The following is a 25,640-nucleotide window of genomic DNA, read 5'->3' on the forward strand; positions in this document are numbered from 1 at the left end:
TTAAAGGACGATAAAGTATTAGCAGCATTCCTCCTTCCACCATGCTTCTCGTCCATATTGGGGTTGTTTACATCAAACTCTTTTACGAAGTGATATAAATTTTAACTGGTTGGTAGAAAAGAAGCAAATGTGTGTTAACAATACCATGCATATTCATTACCTCAACAAACCATATTACACCAAACAGACACATGTCTAGTGACAAGTGACACATACTATAATTTTACTTAAAAGTAGTGTGTGGTATAAATTATACACTGAGTAGTATGCAGTTTATATTTGATTCCAAACTATAATCAGTAAGCCACTCAACGACTCTTGCAGTGCTTTTATAGAAGCATTGTTTACAGTTAGTGGCATCGTGACGCTAGCAGTATGGATGAGAGACTGGTCTTCTGTCAACACCCAGTGAGTCTCTGCACCTTTAACTGCTGCAGACACTAGAGTCGCAGATCAGCGGGGAGCGCATGAGAGCAGCATTCATACATCTCAATCTCTCTGGGTTCGCCTGTGCCACCACCAGAATGAACCGAAATCCATATCGCTACAAATATTATTTAGGGACATAGTGCAAGTAAGGAACAGACTTTCTGATCAGAAATCCTGGAATCGTGTCATTTGTGCAGTTGTCATTTGTTGAACATTTACTGCTTAAAGTTATTTGAATGATTCTTTATAAACATATTTTGCAAACTTGAAAACGTATACATTTTTAAAACGAAATTAAAAAGTTAATGAAAGCGCTATAATACTGAAATGCATAAAAAATTGCAAAAGTGCAAAAAAAGTCTGGGAAATGCTTTCTGTGAGGCATCATGTCCCTATCAGCCTCTTTGTTGCGCAATGTTTTGAGTGCGTCTGTGTGAGTGGGATTGTGTGGGTGGTGGATGTAATCTGCGGTCACACACTCACAGTTAACGTGAGCCGCGCTGTCATGCGTGCGTCATGTTTGTCTTCAGCGGACTGCCCTGCGTCTGTGTGCCAGTTAATTTTAGAGAAGAGAACTCATTTATCTCTTTTTTTCCCCCTATTCTCTTTCCAACAGCTCTGTCCTTCGGTAGTGGCTTTGTCCATGGCGTTCTTGCAGAGGACTGGAGACTACTGCCACGCTCAACATCTACGCGTCTAAACTCGGGGAAAAAAACGACCTCTGGATGCACTGAGACACTCTTTCCTCTGCCGCCTGTGGTCCTGCCACCCGAAACTCCTCACAAATCTAATGGGGTGATCTTACCTCTCTGGCTACAGTAAGCCAAAAGAGAAGAGGATAACAAGATATTGGGGACTTTGAACATCGAGGAGTCTTATTCACGAAAAAAGCTCAGAGACTGAACAAAAACACACAAGTGAATTAGCTTGTTAACGGTTTGGAGGAAGCACAATGGCTCGGATGAACCGGCCGGCTCCTGTGGAGGTGTGCTACAAGAACATGAGGTTCTTAATCACACACAACCCAACCAACTCCACTCTGAGCAGCTTCATAGAGGTGAGAATTTGTGTACCGTCTACCCTTGACACTTTACACCATCTGTTTTCTCCCACCTTCTCGCTTGAGCGCACACTCTTTTAGCAGCACGTCCCGTCCTAGCTCACATGGTCTATCTTAAGACAACGCCGCCGTCACATGGCCCACTCATTCTTATCTTGCTGGGAAAGTGTGTGTGAACCATAGAGGCTTTAATGATAACGGCACATCCACAAAGCCTCCGTTTCCATGGAAACCCATCCCAGTGCTCCGTCACATGGCAGGGATGAGGGACGGAGCGTGTTCATGGGCAGCTTACCTTACTTTTCCCTCCATTAAAATGATTGTGTTTGAATTTTAATGTGGAACAATTATGTCAGAACAAATGGTGATTGTCTGCCTTGTTTTTTTTTTCTGAATTCAATTTTTATTTATTCTGTTCCCATCATGCTTTAGGATCTTAAGAAGTATGGTGCCACGACGGTGGTCAGAGTTTGTGAAATAACCTACGACAAAACTCCACTAGAGAAAGATGGGATCACAGTTGTGGTGAGTGCACATCTTCTTGATGAATTGTCAGAAAAAGAAACTCCAAAAGAGGACGTGATCAGACATGAAGTGGAGGGGTTTTATTTCACCCTTAACGGGTTTATTTTACAATATTGACCATCTAACTGTAAATCATCATCTCGCTTAATACAAAGCAAAGATATTCCTAACAAATATTTTTGTTTAATTGTCAAGTTATAAAGTCTAAAAGTCCTTAAAACAAGATCAATTTACTTGAGAACAAACACTGAATAAGAAATTAAAGGTATAGTTCACCTGAAAATGTAAGTTTGGTCATCATTTACTCACCCTCAAGCCATTCCAAACTGGCATGAGTTTTTCTTCTGCTGAACACATGATTTTGAAGAATCTTGTTAACCACATAGTTGATGGTAGCCATTGACTTAAAAATAAATTTTTTCATACTATGGATGTCCATTTCATATCACGTAGTTCTATGGAGGCTGACAGCGACGTCTTTATCTACGCCATTTACAAACATCAACAACTGATGGACGCAGTGATCAGAGCTGTTTTATTGTGTGTAGTGGGTTTAGTGTTAACGGAGATGGAATATAAACGCATATTTTACATGATTAAAAGAGCACGAAAATCGCTTATGATGACATGCAGTGTTACATATCATCGAAGCTGATAAAAGAACGCTATGCTGCAGAAAATAGGTAGCTAAATGTCTTTATTGCTTTTTTTCCAATGTTTGTGGAGTAAATATCTTTACCCTGCTTTTTAAAAATGCCAGGTATCCGGTGTTTCATATACTATCAGTCAATCAGCCTACACGTATATACCACACGTTCTTATAGACCATTCTCTGAATTAGGAGCCAAATTAGTTTCCCCAAAAGGAATTCCAAGAACTAAAACCACCTGCGGTGTGAACACACCAAAAAGGGGACTTCTGGGAACTTCCTCTAATAGTTCTAGGAACTATAAAAACTGTGAGCTCTTTGGTTACCAACATTGTATAAAATAACTTCAAATTCTATGCAAACGATCAAATTTTGAGAAAATTTCTATATAAAAAAAAACATTAAGTAGTCTTTTTTGCAGTGTGCATTGCTACTTACCAGATAAACTGTACATAACATAAAATATAAATTTAGTATGAAATTATTTTAGAAAACTTAAGTGTTAGGAATGCCATAAAATTAGGGCTGCTATTCAGAAAATAAATTACCTGGAAAATCTAATTTTAGTGGTCATTATACAATAACATTTGACCTCAGAAAGCCACCATCACTCAGTCAGAATCAACTATTTTAACAAGCTGTATAAATAAATCATGTTAATCTGACATTTAAAGGGCAAGATGGTGAAAACGATGGCGAGGTAAGAGCTTCTGGTGCACTCCAGCAGTTATTAAAAGTGTTCTGCTTTAAAAGCGAAAAGTGAAACCGTTCCCTGTAGACCCCCTTGACCCCCGTATACACTCAGTCTCTCTCTCTCTCTCTCTTTCTCTCTCTCACACACACACACACACACTATAGTTATTATAGAGAACGTTCCCTTCCAAGCAGCCACACGTGTTTCTTATTACCAACGTCAACGTTTCACTGTTGCTATGGTAGCTGCAGAGCCTGGTCTCTCCGTGTGGCCTCCGATTGGTCCACGCCCACCTTCCCCCCACCACCCAACCTTTCTTTTATACTTTTCCTCTTGACTTTTCACAGCAAGCCTGAGAAAAAAAGAGAAACCCAATGCGAACTGTTGCATAAGTCCCATCTTCACTGCTTTGTGTGGATATGAAGGACACGCTGGCTGTTAGACGCACCTCTGCAGTCCCGAAGACATTTGCCAAGCCTGATAATTTGCTAAATCTGTTAGAAGACACGTGCAAAAGACTGCAACGTGTATGGCGCATTGGACATCAGCTGCTTGCATTGGCATCGCACGCTGTCTAAAACGTCCGCAGCTTCATGGTGAGCTCATGCAATGTCTGTCATGTGACGCACAAGTTGCTGAGAAACTTTGTTGAAGCAAAAAAAAACCCAGTGGGAACAATCAGCAGTGTGTATTTGTGCAAGCACCTGCAACAAGGGAATAGGGATGGTCAAAATGGGCTTAAGAAAAATATCACAATCATTTCTGGTATTTATTGCGATGATGTCAGTGATGATAATTAAAAAAATCTTATGCATCCACTAAGAGACAAAAAAAAATCATGTTTCTTTAGTGAAAAGTATTAGGCTATCTTTTCTGTTTTTACCATGGTGTTGTAAGCATTACAATTTAATTCATACTGGAAGCCGGAGGCCGCCCTTGTGCAGAAACTCCACATGTCGTTCCGCTCTATCACACATAGAAATGTCAACAACTTATCACAACGACAATTACTGACTACCGACTAATTCTTATCGTGGGGAGAGTTTTTACTGGTATATTGCAAATGATAAGATCTTGCCCATCCCAACAAGGGATTTAACTCTGTGCTTCTGGGAAAGGACTGATTGCCATTCCGCACCCTTCCAACTCAGACCGCTTGTACCAAGATCTGTGGGTTTGAGCAAGTGACCCTGCTACCTAATTCTGGATTCCCAAAGTAGGCCACGGCTGTTTACCCAACCTGCATTACATCAGCAGCCCTCCATCCGCTCCCAAAAGCTTTCGGAGGTGTGTTTGCCCAGGAAATCAATAGGGCAGACTGGAGGGAAGTGGAGGAAGCATTTGTGGTGCGTCATTCGTGCTTTAAAGGCTTTTCTGTAAAGCCAGCCTCCTAGCGGTCTGGCTTGTTTACTTGAAAGGACTCGCACCTGCTAGTGTTGAACATCCCGTTCCTAGGGCTGTAGTGTGACTGCATATTACTCATCAGTCTTGTGTGATAAGCGATATTTTGAGGCCTCTAAATGGCGACTTATGCATCTGTACTGTGAGAAAGCTCTTTAAAATTTAGGCCTGCCCTTCCGAGCCTCTCTGGATCACTTGAGTGTGTGTTTGTGTGGGCATCTGTGCCTGTGAAGACATGCCAGTTTGCGTGCTGGTCTACGCAAGCCACGTCCCTCAGCAGCTGAACCACATCAAAGTCGCTATATAGGAGGGCAAATGGGAAAGGAGGCGTGGAATTTTCCGGATGTCCTGTGAAGCATGATTGTGAATCACCTCTCACCTTGAGGTCACGAGAGCACAGGAAAGCCACACACGTTTGCTAAATTTATGCTGTGTTCCACATGCCTCCCAGGCCTCAGGCTTTGTCTCACTGACACAGAAGCATGTACCGCTTTTACCAACCACCCGGGGACAGGGACAGGGATTGAAAGATGTAACCAGATGCACATTACTACTAGGGATGTGTGATACTGACAAAAAATTGTATCTCAATACTTAATGGGTTTTTTTTTTTTGGCTTAGTGTGTTTTTATGGTGGTTTCTTGGCTGATTTAGGTCTGTCATTGATTAATAAATGACACTAAAAACAAGTTTCTTAAAGAGTGACTCATTGAATCATTCACTCAAACGATTCATTCAAAACGGCCGATTCATTTAGAAACAAAGCAAGTGATTGTCTTTATGAATGGATTATCGACTAATTCAGGAACGAAACACAGTGGTGTTGCTCTGAGATGTGCAAATGTTTTGCTCCAGCTTTGTTTTTAACAGTTTTCATTGCCAAAACAGAAAACAATCTGGCATATTGTGTCTAAAATGTAACTCATTCAATATTAACTTCTTGTTTTTTGAAATGTTGTTCAAAATAATATCGTTTGGGATTGCACGCATGCAGTAATATTCAGCTTTTGAATGTTTTCATTTATTTTTTGCGAAGTAAGTGACATACTCGATGTCAGCTCGCATATCAATAAAATTACAATTTTGATGTTATCGTAGACGATAAATATCACACAATAAATATTCGTTTTATAGCAGCATCTGAATATCCCAAACTGTATCAAAGTATCATACTGTAGTTAAAAAAAACCTTACAATTTCAGTTGACAGGACACTCCTTGGTTCCATACACCATTTAGCATTGCTCTCAGATTTTGTTGTCATTTCCCATTCTTTGTTCGGAAAATGTTTAAACCAAAAGCATTTTTAAACAACTTTCGTCGCAAATTGTATCACATTATAACAATATGGTGATTTCCAAAACCATACTTCTAATGAACATTTGGGAAGAGCATCTCAAAGTTGTGTGGTTGAAACTACTCTTGACCTGTGGTTAGAAGTACATACAGTTAATATATACACATTTAAATTCTATATCTTTTCATTTGTCCATCAGAAAGCCACCGAGTGTGCATGTGTGAATGTTCCTTAGTTCCTTCAAGGAAACCTGGACTATGACGCAAGAGGGAACCAATGATTGTATCAACCATCTGGAAAACACATGGAGGACAAAAAAGCCCTCAAATGCCATGTTTATTAATTCAATAATCTGACATGAATCTGATCGCCAGATGATTAATTAGCAGAAGTTCTTATTCCACTTTCATGATTTTGTCATTAAAACAGTCTATTTTGCTGAATAAGCATGGTTTGAACAACAGACATGCCAAAAAGTTACTACAGTTCCAAGGAAGTTGAAACTAGATTTCTCCAACAATGCATTGTACTATGGTACACAAGCCGCCAGTTACATTATTGTAAGGGGGACGCATCCCTTGAAGGTTATTTCTGAATAGTCCTCACATAGTCCTCAATCAGTGCTCTATGCTCCCTCAGCACCTTCGCCATCTGGATCACCCACTTTTACAAAGAAACAAGTATAGAAATATACAGAAAAAGCTATCAGATCTCTCTTAGACTGTGTGGACTGATGCAGTGGCCACAACCAGTATTTGGACACTTAAGTCACATTTAAGAAGTCTTTGCATTAAATGCAAATCCAGTGGCGTCTGTAAACAAATTCTGCCCTAGCTCTTCTCAAAACTTCAATTCACACAGGTGTCCTATTAGAGTAAACATGGGTGTGGTTCATCACATTTAACTCTGAACATGATCCTCTAATGTTGGACAGTCACAAAGTGATGCAGAACTTACATTGTTTGCAAAATATTTGGCTTAAAAAGTTTGTACTATATTTGAAATAAATGCCACCTGGCCACTCTTTAACTTTTTTGCTTTCGATTCCTTAAAGCCTGTTCATGTTGAAGGGACGTTCACATTGACCGCAATTTGTAGCAACCAAACTGAGGCAACATGAGCAAAACCAATCACTGCATACAACAAATCTGAACAGGTTATCTATGCAAATGAGCAGCAAACCAAATACCAATGGGCCTCTAGACTATAGAGCTCTCTTGATCTGCTTCATGATGGAACTATGAAATAAAAATAATGTCACTGTGCTGCCAATGTGAAAAAGTCCAAAGTTTCAAAGTCAAAGCTTGTCTTTCAGTGTAAATGGGAAACGGAAAGTTCACCCAAAATGATTGTTCCAAACATGTTGTTCCAAACCTGTATACAATTCTTTCGGCTGTAGAACACAAAAGAAGATATTTTGAAGAATGCTCATAACCAGTAAATTGCCAATACCCATTGACTTTTCATAATATTTTTCCCTTCTATGAAAGTCAGTTGCAACCAGCAACATTCTTCAAAATATCTTCTTTTAGTGTTCAGCACAAGAAAGCAAGTCTGATTTGGAACAGTCTGAAGTTAAAGATGACCGAAGTCATTTTTCGGTATGTGCTTGTTCTTCTGTCCCCAGGACTGGCCATTTGACGACGGCGCTCCTCCTCCATCTAAGGTCGTGGAGGACTGGCTGAGTCTCCTGAAGAGACGATTCCTAGAAGAACCCGGCTGCTGCGTGGCTGTGCACTGCGTGGCCGGTTTAGGAAGGTCAGTATATGAGCTTACAGAAACACAATCACATTGCCCTCAAGATGTAAACATATCTTTAACTTGCTGGTTTTTGCTCAGCCCTGGGAACTCAGGGGTAAATGGGTTCATTTCTTGTCTGGTGGCCCATAAGTAAGCCCACCTCCGGTGCCCTGTTCCAGACCTTAATCTGGAAAAGAATGTGCTCTATAGAACATTATGCACCTCTGGCCTCCCAGGAGACACGTCTCCTCTATTAACCGTGGATGAAGTTGATAGTCCCCTATGGGCTGAGGGAGAGGTACCTCTTCAGAGACCTTAAACTGGCCAGAGTGCTCCACCAAAGTCAACAGTCCTCAAAGTGCACTTACTCTGCTGCAGTCCCACTCTGTTTTAAGAGGCATCAGGGTGAGAGCCGAAGACAAAACAGGAAGTTGCTTTTTACGAGCATATGTTATTACTGTCCTCATCAAACGCGTGCTCTTTCCATGACCTTTATTCCAGACTGTCTATCCCACATGACTAGGATTCTTTAGCTATACCTGATGCTCCCAGTTACCTAGTGGGCGTCCCACGACTGAACCACGAATCGGAAGCTGTTTTTACCATAACAAAATTCAGTGGGTACATTTTCATGGTAATGACAAAATCAGTCGTTCTCTAAAGCAATATTGCACAACATAATGTGCTAGTGCAGTTATAAACGCAGAACAGTATGTCTCGTAAGGAGCTCCTACGGATGATGTATTTATGCTCTCTGTTGGCGCACGTACAGCTAAACAAAACACCCCAAACTTCGGCTGTAAAACAGCGAGTGACGTTAAAAGGAGGAGGGAGTCTGGCCTCGCTGCTCTCATCTTTTGGGCGGTAAAACTCCATCTCTGACGCACTTCATCCACTTCCAAAGGGAATCGGTCTTTACTCTTGAAAGAGTGCCTGTGTTTTTTTGGCCTGACTCGTTTATTTTCATTTAATTCAGACGGCAACGCTGTTTAGAGCTGGAGTTGTGCTGTAGGATTTGACTGTCTTTACTGTACGGTGTATGTTTGAAAGGGAAGATTTGAGGAGTTAAGTATTAAAATTAGTTTTGCTGTCTAAATCGACCCGAATGATCCATCGGTTGTGGCTTGTTAGAGAGAGGGACTGAGGGGCATCCTTACTTCTGTAAGAGACCAGATTTAAGATTTTCCACTTGGTGGGTGATAAAGTGGAAGGAAAGATCTTGTGGACTTTAAAGGGGGGAGTCACATGCAGAGATGAGAATAAAGTAGTGATTCAGGGGTGGGGTCTTAATGTGACATGGGGCTTAACAACCACCCAGAATGCCTAGCAACAGCACCAACAATAGTTTTTTACACCACTCACCTTTTCTGAAATTGTTTTGTCCTACTATGCCTGAATCTTTACCTTTAGGATTGTGAAACATTAATTATTGTATGATGAATTAACTCATCTTAATACCTCTTTCCACTCATTTAATACCTCTTTCCACTCATTTCTCCATTACTCTGTTTTTCACTGTACAGCTTCTAAGATCTCTCTGAGGTCATGGAACAACTGAGCTTTTCTAATGAGCCAGTAAAGTTGTGTGTGTTAGGCTTTCCAGGTTTGATACCACAATGAAAGCTAATATGCTGTTAAACACTTTTATTATTAATGTTATTGTAATTATTAAATGTTGACAACATTTGACATTGATAAAATATTAATATTAAACGTGTAATAGATTTATTCTATATTTAATATTTTATTAAAGTACATTTAAATCTTTAAGTGTAGCATTTGCTCAAATCTACGGTTGGCGATTTCAGAGAGGCTAGCAATAGCAAGCTAGCTTTGAAAGCATAAGATCCCTCCCTCCCTGCAAATCACTCTCCAAAGACATGCCTCCTCCAAAACACAGAAGCGTAATGGACCACGCTGAGCACAGAGACATGCAAATACCTATGTTGACAGGCAGGTAGGACAGCCTATCGAAATGTTCGAACCAAATAATCTGATTGGTTGAACATTTAATGGTCCATTTAGACCACTTAACTTAGTGATTGCTATCGGAGACATTCAACCAGCAGAACAAAAAAAAAGTTTTTGAATGGGAAAAACCCTTACCCTTCCTTTTAATAAATAAAAAATAATAAAAAACACTTGAAAGCTGCATGCCATTGCTTTATTTATTAATTTATTACTTTATTTGTATATATAACACCACAAATATTAACAGAATTAAACCAATGTTTTAAAAATATTTTCCTAAAATTAGGATTTATATCAAGATCCTATGCTTAGGTGGAGTCATTTTACTTTAATGGCAATGTGCAGGTCCTTTTCCAGGCTATTAAAGTGAAATAACTGAACATACATATAGGAGCCTGAAAAAAAATCCTAATTTTTGATGAAAATTTCAGATGGCATTTAGAGGCTTTTGCATCTGAACGCTTCATATATATATATATATATATATATATATATATATATATAGAGAGAGAGAGAGAGAGAGAGAGAGAGAGAGAGAGAGAGAGAGAGAGAGAGAGAGAGAGAGAGAGAGAGAGAGAGAGAGAGAGAGAGAGAGAGAGAGAGAGAGAGAGAGAGAGAGAGAGAGAGAGAGAGAGAGAGAGAGAGAGAGAGAGAGAGAGAGAGAGAGAGATAAAAACAATAAAACATAGGTCCTTGACTATAAAACAAGAATACAAAAAGTATTACATAGTACAATATGTTATTTTGACATTGCTAGAGTACTTGTCTAACAGTTTCTGTGAGCGATCTCTCTCTCTTTCTCTCTGTCTCTCTCACACACACACACACATACAGCAGTCTGTTTAGGTCAATGTCGCACCTCTCTCAAACTTTTTTTTTTTTCTTTTTTTTCTGCAGAGCTCCAGTACTTGTGGCCGTGGCACTGATTGAAAGTGGGATGAAGTATGAAGATGCCATCCAGTTCATCAGACAGTGCGTACATCTCTCTCTTGACTTCTTTCAAGAACCACAGACCTTGAGCTCTTGCCGTCAGCTGCTACATTCATACGAGTGGATCTTAAACGCTAGCTCTCAGTCGCTTGCGCTTGCCAGAGTGCCTTTTGATAGCAAGGCCAAACTGAAAGCTTTCATCATGCAAAAGATTCACAGTTAACCCTTTAAGCTCCATCCCTTTGGTGACAGTTTTAATTTCAATGCTATTTTCAGCCCTGCATGGTCTGGAATGAAACGTGAGATCGCAAGCCATTTTTATCTGCCTGGTTTCATTCGGTTGGAGCGTGACGAATGTAAATCAACACGCTAATGCTTATTTTCTGTGTTCGCAGGAAGCGCAGAGGTGCAATAAACAGCAAGCAGCTGACGTATCTAGAGAAATATCGGCCCAAACAGAGACTGCGCTACAAACACCCGCACATTTTCAAGAACAAGTGCTGCATCATGTGACTGCCGTTCTGAACCGAGCTGAACCTGGCGGACTGGGCCACAACTGATGCACTTTGCTGATTTGCTATTAAAATACGAACTGATTCGGTCTGGATGAAAACCCCACTGGTGCCTAAAGTCCTCCTCACGCGGACTGTGGTGCGGATACTGCCATGGCTTTTCTAAAGTCTAAACGGCTAGATAAGACGAAGGCAACCTCTGACCTTTGACCCTGCACCGGGACTGACACCCTAATCTTGCCTCAAATGATCGTGATTGTCTGAAAGAGCCAGACGGTGTGATAATGTGAATCGTGGACAAAATTTGTGCTCTTTCTCACTCTCTTTTCTGTCCACCGCTTTCCTGCTCTGCTTGGCCAAGAGTGCGATTTTTAGACGACTGCGGTTCCTTTAACACGTTCAGTTTTCAGCACAAATCTTTTTACTGGTGACCTTTTCCATGATGCTTTTATGTCTTGTGAGCAAACGACGGTTAAATTGTACTAATGAAGGGCTCACGTGAAAGATATTTCTATTCGGGTGAGTGCCAGACACTGAACGGTTTCAACATGAAGTCTGATGGATTTAACAATGGAAATGCTTACTATGCGTGTTTATGTGCTTAAACTCAAACCTTGTGTTTGCTGAAATGATTTTAAGATGTAAGGACTGCAGGGCTCCCTGGAGGCGATATGTCTGATACTTGTCCATTCAGGTCAACAGAGATAAGATGGTGAAAAAAAATGGCTATATATAAATGAATAATGAGATGAGACTGTGGTTTAAAGTTGTTTTTCTCTGTTTTTTAAGAACACACCTCCAGCTGCATAATACAAATAAAGGCTGTTGCAATCATGTATCAGGACTGTTTTTGTCATGCGGTGACCTCATAATGTGTAACGAGTTCACTGTTCATATCAAAATATTGCCACATTGCCCTCTGCAGGACAGAGACTCAAACTGAATATTTCTACATGATTTCAATGACTAACATTTTTCTCGCACAGACAAAAGATAGTAAGACCTAAAATTATTAATATCAAGAGTAAAAAAAAAAAAAAATTAAATCTGAAACCGGGAGTTACATATTTTGTCTAAATGTTCTTCAAAAGCGCCAGCAGATGGCAATATTAAACCAGACTTGTCGAGCATTATCAGACTTACACACATTTTCCCAGATGTACACGTGCTCTATTTTTTGTTTTAATGTTTATGATACACAGACATAAGCATTGGAATATAATACATTTTTATTACAGGCCATAAAACACAACCAAATCTACTCAGTGGTGTGCTTCGATCAACTGATCAAAATACTTAAGTGCCCAACAATAAAGAGAGATTCATATCTTTATTTATCATTTTTATTATTCATATTTTTATTCATATATTTATTACAATATAAGCTTAAACAAAAATATACACTGATTAAGACATAGCTCTTCCTTAATATAACATTGGCTATTTGACTCTGGCGAAGCTTGAAATCACTAATATGGGTTAACCAATCTTTATATTTATATTCATCTTCCTATGTCTACAGGCCGGTGCTTCTGTTTTTCCAGAGTCTGTTCCTGATGCGTCCTCGCTTTTGTTTTAATTTTGTGACATTTCAATAATCTGTTCTTGGGTTCAGATACAAGCCATTATGTTGACACTGGCCATCATTATTGAATGTGACTGATCTTCAGGAAACTGCCTGGTGTGTTCCTGGTCGTGTGGTGCAGAGGTTTGGGGTGGATTTGAGGATGGCGTGCTGGACTGGCTCTGCTGGGTGAAGTTCGTGGTCCACGAGGAGGAGATGGACACAAATTGGAGCTGAACCGCACGGGTGTCACAGTGAGCAGAGGCAGTGATACATGCCTTTGCACAAATGATATGCCTGTCAGATGTAGGCCATGCACCGCGTTCACCTGAAGGCAGGACAACAACATGTTTTATATTATTATTTACATCAGCCATATAATTAATGTTGTTAACATTTTTACAACATGACAAACTAGTCTTAGACTCAATATCAATGCTTTAATGCCCCCTTGTCTAATTCCTACTGACCTGCTGGTATAAATGGGCCGTCCGTGCGATGCAGAGTTCTCGCGTCTCATCAGTGGAGGCTTGCTTGGCGTCCCAGATTTTGTTCACACTCTGCTGGAAACGGTCAAACTTGCAGAGCTGAGAATGGACTTTTTTGAACTCCAGTCCATCCCTTAAATTTCTGGTGGCCTTGAAATTTCCATCGAGCGTCTTCCTGTATAACAGATTAAAGATGCAATGAGCCAAAATTAGAATTTTTTAAGGGGAAAATTGTAAAATGATTTACCACAAAATATATAATCAAATAAACCATTAGCCAATGGAAGTTTTTCTAACCTTAATTGCTTCATTTGGACATGTTTGATGTATCTCCGTAAAAGACATCCAAGACGCAGCTCAACACTCTTAAGTGTCTGATTGACGGTTCCTCTGCACAGGTTGTACATTTCAGAGGAAATGTTGTTATTTTGAAAAGCTCGATCCAGCTGCTGGAGGTTGTTTTCTTGAGCTTTGATGTCAATTATGAACGATGGGTCTTTCATGCTAGCATGAAGCAGTTTGTCTCCGTCCTCCTCGCTGTTCTTCATGTACTGCTCCTCAATGCTGCCCGAGACTGCAGAATCATATTTGTGAGTCTCAGGTTTCTCAGACTTCTGAAGTGACGGCTTTACTTGAGTCTGAATTTTGGGCAGTTTCACAGACGAGGAAGGATGGGTGTGGACAGAAGACAGACTTTGACGTTCTACCGCTGACATAGCACAAACTTTTGTCTCCTCTACAGACTGTGAAATCTGAGGAAGAGCAAAAGATCTGACAAGGGATGGATGATGGAAGCTAGGAGGAAATGGACACTGAAGGTTTTTCTGAGCCATCGTCTCTTCAAATGATGTCTCTGTTCTCTCCATCGTCTCTGCATCAGCTTGTGTCTCTTCAGATGATTTGACATTTGCCTTTTGCTCTGTGGAAACTTTTGTCTCCTCGACAGATCGTGTGATCTTGGGGAAAGCAAAAGTCCTGGCAAGGCCAGGAGGAGACGGGTCATCAGCAGACGGACTCTGGAAGTCTTTTGGAGCTGTGTCTAATGTTATCACTGGTCTATCTAGTGGCAACACTTCAACATTTGTCTCCCGTACAAGCTCTTTGACCTGAGGGAAACCAAAATCATCTGCCTTGGGTTTCACAGGAAAGGCAGGCAATTTTTTCACCTTCTGCTGCTGACCTGCAGATCCACTTTGGTGCACAGGAGAAACTAAGACGTCTCTGTTCACATCTTGAACCACCTTTCTCGCTTTCTGAGGTGTCTTGAGAGTCTTAATTTCCAAGCAGTGATCTTGAAATGCCTTGTTGAGGTTTTCAATGGTCGCTGCTGATAGTTTTAGTGCCTTGCTTGTGGCTGGACTGCAGGAGGATGATTTGGTGATGCTATTCAAGGCGATGATCAGATTTGATGAGTACGTTGATGCAGCGGTTGAATTTGCCTTCAATTCTGCTACCGTGGGACAAGTCGGCAGAGACTGAATGCTTTTAACTACTTTGGCATCCAGATCTTTTCCTGGTTTACCTGAAAACCAACACATTTTACACTGTAAGCTACCTTGACACAGCATTTTAGATCACACTGCAACCAAAGTGATTTAGATATGCTTTTTAATGAATGATGGTGTGTGTGTACATTAACTTACATTTTGCCTTCACGGTCAGAACTTTTTTCGAGGCAACCTCCTGCATTTTTCTGAAGCTCTCTCGAAGGCGGCTCACATTGTTTGCCATATTGGCCTGGAACTCATCAATGATCTTCTGCAAGTCCTCCAGCCACTCCATGCTGAACATGGATTTCTCCACTTTTTCAATCTCCCATTCTAGCGATTCCTCTGCAAGAAGTAAAACATAAGTACCGTTAACTGTTAAGTAAAGTTAGATTATATTAAAAAGCAGATCAATATATGGCTTAGGGTTGCACAGTTTATCAAAATTAAACTGGAATCATTAAATGGCTTGTTGTCACTGTCAAATCTCTGTGATTTAAGGCTGTGATTTAATTAAATATATGCGCTGCTTGTCTCAAAGTCAAGTGCAGATCTCATCTCTGCATCTGATCCCAATTTGGGGCTTTAGAGTAAATCTGTAAATGCATTAGGCATCATTAATTTTTCCTGAAATGCTTGTCAACAAAAGAGAAGTTTTAAGGGCTTTCTACAGTTCTCCGTCAAAAAAAATAAGGTTAAGGGTCGATTGTTTAATGTTTGAAAATTAAGAAAAAAAGCCATGAATATTATAATTGATTTTATAGTTTTAAACACAAAAATTATGAATATTTCTTCTATTATTTTTATTTTATTATCAATTTTAAAATGTTACTTTTACTGGTTAATCAGTTTGTAATGCATTTAGGTACAACTGAATACCAATACATGCCTAAATATGAGTGTCTGATTCATTTGTATTCTTTTTTTATTATTTGAAGTTCTAGTTTTTTGTGAGGGCTTGAAGAATCAGGCCAATTAAAGACCATTAACTTGACCACTCTATTCGACTCATTGGTCTGAGTAGGCTACTGAACTACATGTGTATAAGTGTATAACTAAAACCAGATTACTAACGTATATAGTTAAATCGCTCCAGCAGTGACTGAAACTCCTCCTGGCGCTCTCGGGCTCTGTACTGAAGGTCCAGGAATTTGTTCATCAGCAGTTGATGTTTCACAAGCCTGTCAGTACAGTGACTGGAGGAAACATCCTCATCGGATGAGTCCAGAGATGTGTTCCTCAGCGACATCTCTGACATTTCATCCACAACTGAGGACGATGAAGATGATGATGAAAAAGATGTATTCTTGTTAAAAGTCATCTCTGATCCTAAAGGAGAACTCTTGTTCTACAGAGATTTTCAACAGTTCTCGTTTACACAGTTCTGAGAGAGATCGCTCTTGAGCCGTTTGATATTTTCAAACTGAATTTCTGGTCTTTTTTGAAAAGACGATTAAGCAAGATTTTCGTACTCGTTCAGACAGATATTCACTCAGTGATATTACTCGCATAACAAGCGACGATGAAATAAAATTTTCCAATTCCAAATCAGCTTTTATAGCGGCCCAAAGTGACGTCATCCACGAACATTCCATAGTGACGTGTCAGAGTTGCCCTGGCAACCATTGATTGCTCTTGAGTAAACATTAAATGTCTCCCCGCAGCCATTTTTGGGATTTTAAATTAATAGGAAAGTCTCTTTGTATTGTACGTTACACTTACAACGCAAACTTCATGAACAGCCAGGTAAATTAGTTCTTTTTACCTGTTTAATTTAAAGCGTGAAATAATTATGTTAATCTTAATGAGCAAGCATTAGACATCAGCGGACAGACGAGACATTATTAATATTGCAAATGTCGTTTTGAAATCTGAATACAGGGGCTTTATATGAGCATGATATAATTCGCTTTGTGTTATAACATGATTATGTTGTGTGCTAAATGTTATAATATACTTTGTTATTAGCATTAGCTACTATAACTTAATGTGCATCATTCAGAGCTAACAAAATTAAACAGTCTTTGAACTTTAATTAACACGTGACGCAACATTATAAAGAACGTAATTCCTATCCAAATGTAACGCTTTAGCTGTTGTTTCTCAGATTCTCCTGTGTGTGGACCTAAATATGAATTATTGCAATACTTGTTGTATAGGCCTTATTGTATTCGAATCGCATCTGTTAATAATCCCAGATATATGTCCATGGTTAACGTTTCATGCCAACAGAAATATTTTGTGTTAAGTAAATACCTGTGTCGTCTGTGTGCACACTTCGTTTACGACTCCCGCATCGCTTGTCCGCAAAAAGACATTATGCATAACGCGCGAACTCCGCGAAGAAACAATAATTTGCAGTCATATTTTCAAAAATATCCCTTCCCGCCTGTTTCGTGTCATTTTTGGTAAAGTTATCTGACGTTTGGAAAGTGTACAGTCGTGTTATTTGACTGAAGAGAACGGGCTGAATGCGCTCATGTGGCTGGGGCGAAATTACTTGACTCGAACCATGCGAACAGAACAGACGTTAGGTATTTTATATAAAGGTTTTATATAAGATATAGATGCAGTAGGCTATGCAACTGAAATATTTTATTTAGTTTTATTCCTTACATCAATTCTCATGTTGTCCAGCCGGCATTTCAACGTTGAAACAACGTCAGTACCAGGGTTGAATCAACGTTGAATTACCTTTCGATTCTGCAAATTGGATCAACGTTGAAATCGCGACGCTATTTCACCGCCTTAGCTGCATTACGGGTGAATGAGGGTCGTTCTGCAGACCTCGGATAAAAGCTGAAAGAGGTGTTGATTTTTAAGTTAATCAACGTGGATAACACGACGTTGTTTCACCGTCGTACCTTGCACCAGGTATAAAGACACAATTGTATGTTCAATTAGATCCTGGTTGGCATTTAGATCAACACGGTACAGGCAAGGCTAAAAATCAAAGGACTGGCAGCAATGGCTTTACAGTCAACTTAAAAAAAACTACCACATGCTCAAAATTGTAAAACCGCAAGTTTTATTTTGGAAACATACTGTATAAAACAGATGAAAATTATCCCAAACTTTATTATGCAGAGTATACATGGATGTATTGTTAAAAACATGTAGAACAATCCAAATACAATATTTAAGGGTTTTTGTAAAATGTTTTTGCATATAAATGCATATTTTTTGCAGCACTTGTAAAACACGTTTTAGTAATGTGTCTCATTACAAGAGACTTGTACATTTGTGCAGTGAAAATGTGCTGCAGTTTGAGAAGGGAACCTTCAACCAGTTGATTTCTAAAGGGAACCCCCCCCCCCCGACTATGTCTTCTTTACCGTGGGGAATGCAGAATGAGATTTCTACCGCAGGGGACTCTAAAATGTTAGAACCAGCAGCCTCGTGCATACAGTGTGGTTGTGCTTTGGGTGATCCTTGAAAGTGTCCCAGTGCTAGGTCCTTTCTGACGCTGTCCTCTCCACTCTCTCCCACTTGTGCACTTTCTGTACCGTCCTGTATGAACATTTACATTTAATCATTTAACAGATGATTTTATCCAAAGCGACTTACAAATGAGAACAATTGAAGCAATCAGGTCAACAAGAGAACAACAACAGGATAGAAGTGCCATGACAAGTCTCAGTTAGTCTAGTACAGAACGCATAGCCAGTTTTTATATATATATATATATATTAGGGGTGGTTAATCTGTCTGATTTCCCGATTCGATTCGATTACGATTATTGAAGTCCCGATTCGATTACAGTCGATTTTCGATTATTAACGATTCTCGATTAACGATTATTGATTTTCCATTTCACAACAGTAAGTAGTAAACAAACTGTGTAAATCATTACTAATAAATGGTAGAAACAAACCGAATGCATGTAGCGGTTGGGATTTTCAGTTTACTACATGCAGCAGGCACTCTGATTCCATGTATGGGGCACATATATATTATTCATATGACACACAAACACAAGTAGACAAGACCTTTTTAGTTCAAAATCTATGCCCCGTGTCACATCGCCTCTGCTTCTGCTATGAGCAGCGCGGCCAGATCTGCCTCGCGCACGCGCCGAGTGTGCACAGCTCGGACTACTGTCAGGGTCATTGCGACTCCCCACCTTGCCTCCTAACTGTCCTATGAATACTTCGACCTCGTCTAACATACCCAGAGGCATTAGACAAAGTTTCCACAACAATACTGTCACCGCGATTGCGGAGAGGTGCGGTCAGAAGACAAATATACATGTCTAGCGCGGAAAAAATCTCCCGCTTCGTCCCCGCAACACTAACACGCCTGCTAATTTCGCAATGAACACTCCGACCCCTGCAAACATTGTTCACACCTCTGACATTTGGCAAAGGACCATTTACATTGGGCAAAGGATTCACCGTTTGTGCTTGGTGTACTTTCACTTTCAATATCACCGTCATCTTCTGGATACAGATATTCCCCTTCAGAATCAGTGTCCGCGAATAGAAGTCCCAACACTTCATTGCGGGTTTATTGAAGCCTTATTGATGCCATTAGATAATAATAAAAATAATAATGATAATAATAATAATGTAATGCCAATACTCGCTGACGTTGACAACATTGGTCAGATAAAATGGCTCACTCTCACAGTAGCTCCGCTTTTTTTTCGCACTGATTCAATGCGCTCTCGAATATTTTGTTAAGGAGCATTACGTTTTTGTTGAGTCAGAGATTAAGTATTACATGTCTGCTATCTGGTGCAGGGGAGGTCGCGTGAAATGTGACACCCTATTTGACAAAATCGGCCGTTTTATTCAGTGCCGCATCTTGTCGAGTAAACTCGACCATGGCGCCAAGAGGGTTAGAGCTCCTGCCATGAAAACCAAAATAAATCCACACGCTTGCTTTGAGCCCAGACGGAGCTGGGTGGTTCGGTTGGTTGCTCGCTCCTGGTTTTTCCATTTTACACAACTTGCTAACTGGAACTGGGCGCGTTCGTGACGTTCAACTCCCGGTATAATTTTTTTTTACAAAATAAAATAATGCAAAAAAAAAAAAAAAAAAAAAAAAAAAAATCGATTTTTGAAAATGTAATAATCGATTCATACTCGTCCATAACATACTCGCGATTAATCAATAATCGATTTTTTTCACCACCCCTAATATATATATATATATATATATATATATATATATATATATATATATATATATATGAAAGACAAGAAAACAAGGAAAAGTGCTAGTATTAGTTGGTTAAGTTCTGGTGAAGAAGATGAGTCTTTAGATGTTTCTTGAAAATGAGTAAAGAGTCAAAGCTGTACAAATTGAGATTGGGAGGTCATTCAGCCAGTTGGGCACAATCCAGGAAAAGGTCCTTGAGAGTGATTTTGAACTTCTTTGGGATGGCACCACAAGGCGTCGTTCACTTGCAGAATGCAAACTTCTGGAGGGCAGATAAGATTGAACTAGTGAGTTTAGGTATGTTCACAATGTTTCACAATAACTTTGATATTGTGAAATATATTTAACTGAAAACTAAATACAAAATAAATCACACAATATTTTCACTTTACAGTTCAGCAACAGTGAGGTTGCAAACAAAGTGGACAACACTATTCATTAAACACTTATTTAATGTATTCAGATGAAAATGTACAATATTAACAAATTATTCACAAGCAGTGTTTTCAGAGCCCCCAGTTACACTGTTTTAATCAGAACACTAGCAATACAGTCATAGTAAAATAAGCAGTATTGGGAACTTTACTTTAAAAAAGTATAGTTATAGTTACTCACTACTTGTTCCAAAAAGTAACTGAGTTAGTAACTGGATTACTCTATAATAAAAGTAACTCGTTACCAGGGAAAGTAACTATTTGCGTTAGTGTAAAAAAAATAAAGTTGCTACATGTCAGAGAATTTGTACTTTTTTTTTTTTTTGCAGTTTTCACAAGTAAGTTGAAATGAGTAGAACAGACAGGTACATAACTTTCAATATTTATTGCACGTCAACAGACAGCAAGAGTTTTATCCTGCACTTAAAGCATTATCTTTGTAAGAAAAGTGTTTTTGGCCACTAGCTTTGTAGATGCGTGTCACACATTACATGTACACATTACATACACATTCTTGCCTTTGACCACAGTGAATTTGAAGTAGTGCTTATATCTTCACCTTGAAAATGCCAACTTTTCATCAGATTGCTCCTGACTCGCCATTTCGCCATCTCTGCTGCGAATCTCTGTGTAGCTGTTGCGTGTGTTGTGTGTGTGTGTTTGGCGCCGCTGGCGCAGCCGCGTGTGCCGGCATGTGTGTAAAAACACTGGCTCTGATTGGCTACCATGAAACACATGACTCTGCCTTAGCCAATCACAACTGCTTATCTCGTCATTAACCCACCTGCTCACTCGCTGTGTGAGCCAGGGGTCCGTTCGGATTGCATAGTTTATTAAATCAATGCATAGTAACGCACCGCATTTAACGTTCAGTAATGTTAACGGCGTTGTAACAACGGGAAAAGTAATTAGTTAGATTACCCCGTTACAGAAAAAATAACGTCGTTACCTAACGCCGTTCTTTTAAACGCCGTTATTCCAACACCGAAAATAAGTAAAATCAAATTCAGTAAATTTTTATTAAACTAAGCACAATCAAAAACCTATCACAAAAGATTAATGAATCTCTACCAGAAGTGACAGTGCAATGTAGCAGATGAACAATTTCTTACCAATGTTTCAAGAACAAGCTGGATCCTTGATGACTCTACAAGGGGAAAGAAGAACTCTACTGAAAAGTTCTTAAAAAGCAGGATTTCATATTATACCATTTCTTTAAACCATTGGTTCTCAAACTTTTTATACCAAATATCACTTCAGAAAATATTTGTTATTAAATACTAAGTTCCACCATAATGACCAACATTACATTTCAGCAGCTTAGTAGGCCTAACTATTCAGCTACAGCTCTACAGTTAAAAAAATTGGCAATTTTATTTATTCTATACACTTTGGTAAAGTGTCTGACAACAATTAATATAATTGTTGTCAGACACTTTACCAAAGTGTATAGAAGCCCAAGAAGCGAAACTCTGTTGTGTTATGGGTAACAGTCTGTAGATGGCGCTGCGGAGGCGCGGCCGCCATTATGGACTGAAAGCTGCTGAAATCGTTACACAATCAAACTGTGAAGAAGATGAGCAAGTGGTCAAAACGCAAGCAGTGTTCAGCAATCAGTTGCAAAAATGTAGCAGTCCACCAGAAGCGATCTGCCATTTCATCGATTTCCAAAGGATGCACAAAGGTAATAACTCATATAAGTGGAAATATTTTAATGATGTTGTGATTTAACTTGAATGTTGAACGTGAATGACAGCATTGTAAGCGTTGGTAAATCTGAATGAATGTTAGGCTAGGCTAGTGCATCTCTGTCAAGTTTGCCTTATAAACTAATGATTGACGTATTATTCGATCGCATTTATTTTGTAACAGAAGTTAATGCTATGATCTTCAATGATGTGTCTGACGGTCACGGTCTATCAGCAATAGAGCTCGGGCGTAGACGTCATGGAATGGTGCATTGTGGGTACGGCGGCCATTTTAGAGGCATCGCAAAGCAGGTTTGTAATAAGATAATAGCCAGTCTCCAGAAAAAGTTATAGAACGTGACAAAAAAAGTTGCCTATACCTATACGGACAAACTTAATAATGAAGCCAAACAGCGCTACTTAAAAAAAAAAGATGTTGTAGGCGGAATCGATCCCTATGAACACATGAAAGTTTACCAAGCCTCAGTTTCCCTGATAATTTCTCCTACCGGGTCTGTGGAGTGAGCGCTTACACCTCCGATCAATTTAAAAATGTCACTTTCACTTTTTAAAAAGTCACTGGAGGCTCACCTGCAGATCACAAATGGATCTGCAAATTAAACGTGGAGAAAACAACCTTTCTCACTAAGGAAATGTTAACATTAACCAAGCATCAGTGGTGACACATACACACACACTTATCAGATTCTGCGAGCTATGAAGCTTGTCTATGCGGGTTTGTTACACTTCAGGAGTAATTACTCACCTATACTTGCAAAAATCCACTGTTTTCCTCCGGTAGTTCTGTAATCCGGTATAATATTGACGAACATTCACCTCAGACACAACCCACCATTCACCAAAACAAGACGCTGAACTTCCTATTTTGAAGTTCGTTCCAGTTTTTTTATTTATTTTTTTTAAACAAGTTGTTCAAATTTGTTAAATACAGTCAGCACGAAAATATCAAAAAGCAAATTAAGTTCAGGATTGGGTCAAAAGAAAATGTTTAAACAAAAAATACAGACACTAAACTGACTCCCTTACTGGCCAAAAACTAGAGAAAGCGTAATGTGTTTGTGTCTGAGTTTGTGTGTGTGTATGTGAGAGAGAGAGAGAGACCATACACAACATGTCTCACCATAACTATGTATTATAATATTATCGAAAGTGATGGTTTCCCTCCGTACAGCGGCGGCCCAAGCCATCTGACGCCTCTTGGTGATTTCAGACACCTTGTGTTTTTTTTTCCAAGTAGGAAAATGTTGAAAACTAATAAGATTCACGAGGCGTTTGCCCTGTCGATCATGAAACCGATTACAGCAGTTCACAATACAGCAATACTGAACCATTTTCCAAAAAATAATCAAAATTAATGACCAAATGACCAACGTTACCTAATGCCTACTATACATCTACTTCTGTACCGCGACTCCCACAATGCATTGCGACGTGACGCAACGATCCCGACCTCTATTGCAAAGGTGCATTTGAGCAGTAGCATCAAATGTACTGTGGAAAATGACAACTAGAGTAAAGAGGCAATAGGTCTGAGATCAATGCATTTTTCAAAATGTTCATATTATATTATCTCCAGTCAAACCCAAGTGCATGGACATTAATGTTGTTACCAATTACCAGACAAATATGCAGACAGCCTAGTCTCTGCATAGCCTAGTCTCTGCATTTCTGCATGAAGTGCAGTGCTATTTTCTTGTTCAAAATAATTTTGACACTTGAAAACATTCATCATGTTTCATATATATACATTGCAGGTGTGCCAGGTGGGTCCAAAATCTAAGGAATGTATCCCTTCATGGCATACCTTTGGATCAGCTGCATCTGACCTACAGGGTGTGCAGTGCCCATTTCCACAGCAGCCAGTTCAAAAGACCATCTGATGGTCAAAGTTCTTTTTTAGTTCATGTGTTCATTTGCTAGATTATACACATATTTTGACTAATGCTTCCATTCTATGTCAGTGCCTCTTCTCTCACAAAAAGAATTTTTTTTTACTGTTTATAGTTCATGTGTACACTTGCTAGATTGCACATCTTTTTTTTGTACCTTTCCGTCTGTAATAGGACATTCACAGATGTGTGTGCACTTTCACTGAAGATGTTGAAAAACAAGTTGTTAATATTTTTGTGAAATTCTATGTAAAAGATGAACTGTCTTTAGAAATGCTCATTTATAATTTTATTTATTTATTTATTTATATATTTTTCCAAATCAAATATATGTTGATGTTCACTAATGTCAAAATCAACATTTGAATAAATCTTATTACTGTGTGTCTCCCTATATATATTATTTTATGAATTTCTGTTATTCACGTAACAAGGAAAATGCATAATAGAACATAAATATTGATAGATTAAAGGTTTGCAGTAATTTTATAATTGTATCTTTGCAAACCGTAAGTGGTAGGCTAATGAAGCCGATTCGATGGGGGACATACCCTAACGAAAAAGTACTATAGGAATCTTATAGTATTTTGGGACAAAATATTATAGTAATCTTATAGGAATACTAGGCCTATAGTTATTCGGGACATACTACAGAAGTACGATAAGACTACTATATAAATACTATAGCAGCTTAAAAATATCATAGAGGTATTACAGAACATCACAGAAGTATGTTATGTTCTGCAATACCTCTATAATATCCTAGAGCCGCTATAGTATTTCTATAGTAGTCTTATAGTACTTCTATAATAATATTTTGTCCCAAAATACTATTTTCCTAAGGGTAATTAGGCCATGCATAACCGACACATAGACGTATATTTTCTGTCATTTAACGTTGGTCATCCTCATTAATGTATTTTAAATTGTTTTCATATTTAGATATGATGGCCAGAAAAAATTAAGATATGTTAAGTTTTTGTTATGTTAAGTTTTTGAGTGCCATTGACTCGCATTATTTCTCAGCGTTTTTCTTCAGTTTTCAGTCCATAATGGCGGCCGCGCCGGTACGTCATGGGGGCAACTGTTGCTATGGAGCGTTCTATTGAGTTTCGCCTCTTGGGCTTCTATACTCTTTGACTTTACCATGGTAAATACAGTTTGAACAATAACACTACATTGTGCTTACGTACAGGTAAATTAAAAAAAAAAAGTTTAAATTAAAATGTAATTTTAAATGTAATTATGTAACAAAAGTTACAAAACTACTGTACATTAACTGTAACATACTTAAATTTGAAAAAAAAAACCTTACTCAAAGATTAAATTAAAATGTATTAACATTAATTAGTTTAATTTATTGATTCACCTGCCTAACAACTAGAGGGGGCCTGACACTTTGAGAACCATGACTTTAACAGGGTTTATGCAGGGTTATAAAAGGTAGTAAATTAAATTATGTCAAATTAAGGCCAGTAAAAAGTAGTAAAAAGTAGTAAACGTCATCTGACGAGGTAGTAAATTTTCGAAGCCCCATCTAACTGGGTCTATATCATGGGTGTCCAAACTACGGCCCGCGGGCCAACTGCGTCCCGCGGTCCAGTTTTTATTGGCCCGCAGCCTGGGTCCGAAATTAACACCCGCCAAGCGCCAAGTGCGGTTAGATTTTCCGTTTGGTGTGTAAATCTCAAAAGGCTAT

The 25,640-nt window shown here is 39.0% G+C and overlaps 2 protein-coding genes and 1 long non-coding RNA gene across 5 annotated transcripts in view; 2 read left to right on the plus strand and 1 right to left on the minus strand.

Annotated features, from left to right (window-relative positions):
• Nucleotides 1–12,043, plus strand: part of LOC127979127 (protein tyrosine phosphatase type IVA 3-like) — a 34,057-nt gene extending 22,014 nt beyond the window's left edge. For 2 of the 3 annotated variants that reach the window (XM_052584313.1, XM_052584314.1), the window contains exons 2-6: nt 1,046–1,486; nt 1,922–2,014; nt 7,682–7,812; nt 10,663–10,737; nt 11,091–12,043. In XM_052584313.1, coding sequence (XP_052440273.1) covers nt 1,382–1,486; nt 1,922–2,014; nt 7,682–7,812; nt 10,663–10,737; nt 11,091–11,208 — 522 coding nt within the window. In that variant the 5' untranslated portion in view covers nt 1,046–1,381 and the 3' untranslated portion in view covers nt 11,209–12,043. Of the gene's footprint in view, nt 1–440; nt 575–1,045; nt 1,487–1,921; nt 2,015–7,681; nt 7,813–10,662; nt 10,738–11,090 lie in introns of those variants that run through there. The other variant, XM_052584315.1, reaches the window with a different exon arrangement.
• Nucleotides 12,044–12,596: 553 nt separating this feature from the next.
• On the minus strand, nt 12,597–13,990 carry LOC127979686 (uncharacterized). The gene is made up of 3 exons (XM_052585286.1): nt 13,557–13,990; nt 13,242–13,434; nt 12,597–13,099 (listed from the first exon to the last, which is right to left on the minus strand). The coding sequence occupies exons 1-3, from the start codon at nt 13,973–13,975 to the stop codon at nt 12,854–12,856; spliced, it is 858 nt and encodes a 285-aa protein (XP_052441246.1). The 5' UTR covers nt 13,976–13,990; the 3' UTR covers nt 12,597–12,853.
• A 7,797-nt stretch (nt 13,991–21,787) lies between these two features.
• LOC127978531 (uncharacterized) lies at nt 21,788–24,036 on the plus strand. The gene is made up of 2 exons (XR_008158538.1): nt 21,788–22,027; nt 23,807–24,036. It is a non-coding gene; the product is annotated as an uncharacterized LOC127978531 (long non-coding RNA).
• Nucleotides 24,037–25,640: the final 1,604 nt, after the last annotated feature.

This window comes from Carassius gibelio, chromosome B19, assembly GCF_023724105.1.
Source record: "Carassius gibelio isolate Cgi1373 ecotype wild population from Czech Republic chromosome B19, carGib1.2-hapl.c, whole genome shotgun sequence".
Lineage (NCBI taxonomy): Eukaryota > Metazoa > Chordata > Actinopteri > Cypriniformes > Cyprinidae > Carassius > Carassius gibelio.